At 37.8% G+C, this 6,426-nt stretch overlaps 1 protein-coding gene and 1 long non-coding RNA gene across 3 annotated transcripts in view; both read left to right on the top strand.

Annotated features, from left to right (window-relative positions):
- Positions 1-447: 447 nt before the first annotated feature.
- LOC122528557 lies at positions 448-1,292 on the top strand. The gene is made up of 2 exons (XR_006306600.1): positions 448-1,052; positions 1,142-1,292. It is a non-coding gene; the product is annotated as an uncharacterized LOC122528557 (long non-coding RNA).
- Positions 1,293-2,034: 742 nt separating this feature from the next.
- LOC122528556 (vascular endothelial growth factor A) overlaps positions 2,035-6,426 on the top strand; it is a 6,245-nt gene continuing 1,853 nt past the window's right edge. The window contains exons 1-2 of one of the 2 annotated variants that reach the window (XM_043653824.1): positions 2,035-2,494; positions 5,009-5,105. In XM_043653824.1, the coding sequence (XP_043509759.1) occupies positions 2,339-2,494; positions 5,009-5,105 (253 nt within the window). In that variant the 5' untranslated portion in view covers positions 2,035-2,338. The remainder of the gene's footprint in view (positions 2,495-5,008; positions 5,106-6,426) is intronic. The other variant, XM_043653823.1, reaches the window with a different exon arrangement.

The raw sequence follows: 6,426 nt of genomic DNA, 5'->3' as shown, positions 1-6,426 counted from the left end.
GATTATCAAAGATAGGGAATCGCTTTATCGTCTGTTCGTAATGCGATCAAAATTTTCGTCGAACGTGAAAGTGGAAAGTGAATCGAACAATATTTTTATTTTATTCTGCAATAAGCCTCGATTATGATTTGTGATTAAATCGCTAATCTGCAATCATAAATCATTCATCGTCGGTAAAACATAATGGAATCTAACTTAACGTACAGAGATAAGTAATCTGTACAAGATAAAGGAGTCTTTGATGCGAATTTCAATTTCCTGTATGCAATTAATTTACAAAATACTACGAACTGTAATACTTTTTTGTAATTTGCTACTATTAATTAGTTGTAAATTACAAAAAATTACAATTAATTATTGCAATATGTGTTTAACATCAGTAAAAAACAATTATTACAACTAATTATTACAACTAATTATTACAATTATTAAACAATTATTACAAAAATTATTACAACTAATTATTGCAATATGTGTTTAACATCAGTAAAAAAACAATCTATTACGAATGACTTTAGTATTGTAATAATTCACGATTCCTCCTGTTAAACAAAGTATCAAATAAATTTATTGATGAAACTTGTAACACAACTATGTCTAAAAAATTTGTCTGTTGGTAATAATTAACCTGAAACGACCGTGCGTAATTATCAAATAGAAACCGCAATGTGCGTAATCCGGATACGAATGGTAACCGCAAATTAGTGCGAACAAAATGAAAGGTAGAAGGGGAATTGGAATAAAAGCAATGTATTTTATGTGTATTTGCATTCCGCTAGTGTCCGACTTTTGGTTCGACGATAGCTTGCTAAAAAGCAAAACGATCTAAGAAAGTCATATCGATTCATAGTTTGTAATCTGTGTGAACGCGATGTCACCGTTACGTCTCATTATCTTCGCCGTTTTGCTGTGCGTTTTCATCGTTACAAGTGAATCAAGACCTCTTACTTTCCCAAAAAGGAAAAATACTGGTACAAAAGAATGTCCACCGGGATACAGATACGTTCGTAACCTAGGCTGTAGGAAAATCATATCGCTTGCGACCTAAAACGGTAAATTGTTCAGTTACTCAGAATTTCAGAGATTGTAAAATCTTTTTTGAAATCTGTTGCAATTGCGGATTATCTTCGTTTTGTTGCAGTAAAATCTAGATAAACAGCGTATCTCCAAGCAACTATGTAACTGGAATCTTTTTGGATGCGTGAGAAATTAATCAACGGCGTATCTTTTCCAACTTATTTTCCATTTGATGTAAAGATGTAAAATAAATAACGATATATATCGATGATAAAGTCCACTTTTTCTTTTTTTTAACCAATCGTTGCGTGTTAATCAACAATCCAATTATATTTACTTTCAAACACACCGCGATCAGGAAGTGCATCGCACGCGAGAATCTTTAGAAATTTATCGAGCAATTTGTTACTCTACTAAGAGTAAAATGGCTGCGCTCCCTTGGCTTGCAACCTCGACAATAAAATCGTTCTTCTCGTAACGGAACTCACTTGAAATCTCGGCAACGAGAAAAATGCTCACAAGAAGAATTAAAATCAAAATAAACTGAACACGCATCGAGTCTGATGACTTTGCACATCCATCATCTGCACATTGTCCTTCTGTTTAAATAAATTAGCATCTTGGATGCTTGCGATATGGAGGGCAATCTCGGGATAGTTTCGTCACGCATGCAAATTCATCGCCCACGTTGCAAGTTAGCCCCGGTAATAATCGCTGAAAATTTTAGCGAGCAACGTGCACGGCTATCAACGCATCGCGAACACGCGTTCAAGGTGTCAGAGCTGTCACGTTACGACTCAGTGACTCATTACAATGTAACGAATGTTCAGAAAAATCATTTCGTCTCCCCGACGAGATAACGCCCCACGTTCGTGAAATGTCATCGCGACAATGATCGGTAGTTTGCGCGTATCGGAAGTGATAGCATTACTTACGATGTTATAGCGAAGTCGTGCGCTCTATGATTCGTACGTGAACGCGACGCGCGGTGCGTCGTTTGCGTGTGTGTGGCCAGAAATACGCGAGAGGCGTACTCGCTTCGGCAGTCGATCGCAGCGCGGGCACACGAACCTGCTCAGGTGCGACTTCCTCGCGTTTTCCTCGTGCATCGGGAACGGCGGTTTTAAGTGCAATGCCAGCGAGACCGAGCGTCACGTAAACACGTGAGATTATTGTTCCTCGTAACTGTCGGCGTTTAAAACTATTTATTTATCGGCGTATCGAGAACGTATCAAGTTTGCAAAGAACCGAGCGCGTTACGATTTTATATGGTTCGAAGATCAAAAATATTGACTAAAACTTGACTCCAAAGACAAGAAAAATGTCGCGTCTCGTCACATGCAGAACACTCGTTCTCGTGATTTTCTGTGGATTGGTGACGTCCCAGAAGGACGACATTGTATTCCCTGACCAAATCAGTCCGAGAGCGTTAAGTCCTCCAGTCGAGCCGGCAGCAGCACACAACGCCGCATTACTGGTAAATAAATAATCCGTCGCACGTTTTATCGAATGGATTCGAAAGCGTTTACTCGTTATTTGGTATTTAACGAGCGGAACGCGAGTGTCTGTTCACGAGTCGCGCGTTGCAACACTCCCACGTTTTCACTCTGATAAATAGCGCAATTATGTTATCCCGCGGAGCATTGTAAAGAGCGTACGTGGCAGACGTGCGGTGATGTTTAAAAATTAATTCGATTGTTTCGTGCGCAAAAAAAAAAAAAAGAAGGTACCAGTCTTAGCTTGGTACGGCCTTAGCTGGGTATTTTTTATCGGTGTACGTTTAATACATTATGTAGGTCAGTCGATTCATCAACGTTACGTTACGCTGTTAAACTTTGTGAATATGTAAACTTTGTCAGTCAACGAAACGCATTTATCATAAAAAATCGTGAGGTACGTGTAATACGAAAAAAAAAAAACGATACTTGTATTCTAAGGTAAATTGTGCGGAAGTTGGTCATTCGCTTCGGTTTTGTCAGCGTGCCGTACCCTATTTTCCATTATCTCCATCGCACGCTCGTTAACGTAGGCAACAGTCGAAATGAAAGACGTTAGCAGTTCCTTAAATATTACGACATCCTTGCAAACGGGAGCGCGATTGCTTTTCCCATAAAGATCTGAAGGCCGTCTAACACTAATGTCAAGGATATTACGCGAGAAGCAGGTATCAAGCAGGCGAGCAGACCGAGATTGAAAAGTAAAAAACCTCGGTGGTGCACGGCGCGCTTACGATTCCCGTCACAGTGATCGCCATTCGATGTGTATAGATAATCGATTACACGTCACTTGACGTCCGTGCGAATACCTAGCCGATTATCTTGCGACACACCGCTGATTTTCATCAAAGTGACCGTGGCAAATTGTAAAATTCGTACACAACATACGAAACGAAATTGATTTAAGAGAATCTTATGTTTGCGTCTCTCTATCGCTGACTAATTCGTGGCCCGCAAAAGCAAAGAGAAATTTAGGTTACGATTTAAAAAACAGCTGCACGCCGCGAACGTTGCAAGGTGAAATCTACTACCTGCGCACAAGATGGCGATAAATAATTATTTCGCCAAGATAATAGCACATTTGCTTGGCCACGACGCGATCATCCTATACTACAGGGAGAGTACTATTTCACTGCTGCAATAGGGTTATACGACCGACCTTGACGCCAAGCGTAACAGACGACCTTTAAAAGTCGCCGTGAAATTCCTGCAAGGCGCCAAGAGACAGCAGTTCTTGGAAAGTACAATGTCTTCGACTTCTTAGCTATGCTAATCGGGACGTGCGTAATCTGTTTATTAAAGTGTTTGCCGTACAGTTACCGATACCCACCGCACCTGAGGAAATATCCACGTACTTCAGCTGACACGCCAGATCGACACGAATTTATCGACGCAAGTGGGACAACTGCAGTAACCAAACAACACATGACAAATCCACCTCTGAAACGTTTATTAAAAAAAAAAAAAGAAGAAGAAGAAGAAGAAATCGTGTCTGCCGAAACAGTACGTTAACACCAAAAAGTAAGATTCTTCTAAATGGGTTCGAAACCTGTTTTCAGACGAGAAGGCAAGCGGGTGGTTGAGAAACCAGGTTCATCACAAGTCAGTGGCGAAACACAAAAACATTTCTAAATTTTTGCATCTACGACGAAGGACCAATCTCTTTTTTGTCATTTCCCGGATGACTGACCTCAAATCATTTTATAATTAGATTACAGGAGCGCCTATAATCGCATTCGATGACTCATCGATAAGCTACTAGCGGGAATACCCCGATTATGACATCGAGATTCCTGCATTCGTGCATTTTCTTCAATCAATTTTCATTTAACTGACTGACTCAAAAAAAAGTCGAACGATAACGCAACAACTATTTTTCGATGTCATATACCCCAAACGAAAGATCTTGGCGCATTGTTTAGAACAATAATACACGATACACAGGTATATGACAGTTGTCTCGTTTCAATATTTCCTTGATATGCATAGGAAAAACATTGGGAATTTCTGTAAGGTAAAATTAACTGAAAAATGCCTGATTAGCATGTCCTTTGTCACTAAAACTGTTTCCACGTAACGATCGTGTGTTCGCCAAGAATGCAACAACGACAATCTTTTTTCTCGTATTTTCCAAGATAACAAGTTACGAATTATTAATCTGTTAATAAATTTTTTCACAGTATATCAACAAGTTTGACAATGAAACGAAACGAAATGTATCTCAAGCTTTTGACTATCCTGTGTGATGTAATATTGTAAAATTGTGAAAAAATACTTACAACTTGATGATTAATTAACTGCTAATTGATAAATTATTGTGTAACGGAGCTTTTTAATCAATTTCATTGGCGTTTCACCATTTTATCACTATCAGTTACAGTATTTACTAATCGCGATAACGGAAAGAAAGACAATCTGATAACGAAAACGTCAAAACTTTTCCACGAATTACGTCTTTTTTTAGAAAAAAAAAAAAATGCCCTTATTACTTTCAGCGGTCGCGGTCATCGCAAATAGTGAAGAAAATTAATTCGGTTGACGAGTTCCTTCGAATGATCGGTGTATCGCCATCAGAAGTCTTCTCTCTCAGTAGTAAGTACAATCTTAGATTGATTATTATCATGTATCATGAATTTACAGAAACACTTTCGACTAAAAATGGAGTACGGGATTCCTTTTGGCAGAAAGATCCTCAGTTTCTAATACGTAGAATTATTAGCAATTTAATATATATAAATTAAGGAAAGGATTTCAAGTTTCTTGTCGGTGATGCACGTATAAAAAAAACCGGTTCAATCCCGACAATCAGAGCAAAATAATCCTTCAGATTATACTTGGTTCAAGTTAACAAAATTTGCATAACGTTGAAAGAAACTACGTCGCTAATGTAGATATGATTATTACTACGACGTTGTAATATTATTGCCTTTGTAAATCTTGGCGTGTATAAAGAAGAAATTATAACGGATAAATCAACCATAACTGCGGCAAATATTGTCCATACAGATAAACGCGTTAATCGGAGTGTTATCTTCTAGCGATTGCATTGTTCAATCTTGATTATCGGTGAACATGAGATCATTCGGTTGATCGTAGAATGAAAAACATAAAAACCTCGTGATATTATAAGACACGTCTAACGGTTAAAAATAATTTCTGTCACTGAATGTTTAATCCCTAAAGATCAAGATCATGTTTATTTTCTAAAAACAAGAATCCTCTACGATCCTACGAAGTAATCAACATTCTTCAGAAAGCTAGCAAAAGCTTTGGGTCAATCTCTGGTATCAATCTCGTTGATTTTCTGGAGATTGATTAATTTAACTTTAAACAGTTCTCTAAAAATTTGATTCTGTAATTCAGAGAGAATAGTATATACAATTTGCAATTTATCTAGCAAGCGTCTATGATCTAATCCAAGTAAAATTAAATAAACGTCCGAATCAAATGGAAAGACTTGAACACGACCATTAAAACTGAAACAATTTCCATTATCGCGTACGAAGAAATAAACAGAGGAAACCAATGTTTTTACTTCATTTCCAAAAAGTTTCACGAGAATTCTATTTCGCCGTTTGGCTCCAATTAACTTAAACGATACCGTGTTCATCTCTTTGACAGCACTCTCTTTTGATGGTTGGTGCCATTTCCTCTTCCAATTTTATCCTATTAATTCTCTGCTCCATCTCTTGTATGTTGGTCACCTCGAGATCTCGAGCTTGAAAAGATTACGAAGATCGTAAGACGTGTCATTTATTACGTTATCCGTCGCATGAATATTATTCTGATTAAAGTCTGGTATGACGTCACGCGTCAACGACGTTTCCGTCTATTAGAAAAACGGAATAGTGGAATGCTACACTATTACCATTGACGATTACCATTATCTTTTTTTTTTTTTTTTTTTTTTTTT

The sequence above is a fragment of the Frieseomelitta varia genome, unplaced genomic scaffold, assembly GCF_011392965.1.
Source record: "Frieseomelitta varia isolate USP_RPSP 00005682 unplaced genomic scaffold, Fvar_1.2 scaffold_252, whole genome shotgun sequence".
Lineage (NCBI taxonomy): Eukaryota > Metazoa > Arthropoda > Insecta > Hymenoptera > Apidae > Frieseomelitta > Frieseomelitta varia.
This window is presented reverse-complemented; position numbering and strand designations above follow the sequence as displayed.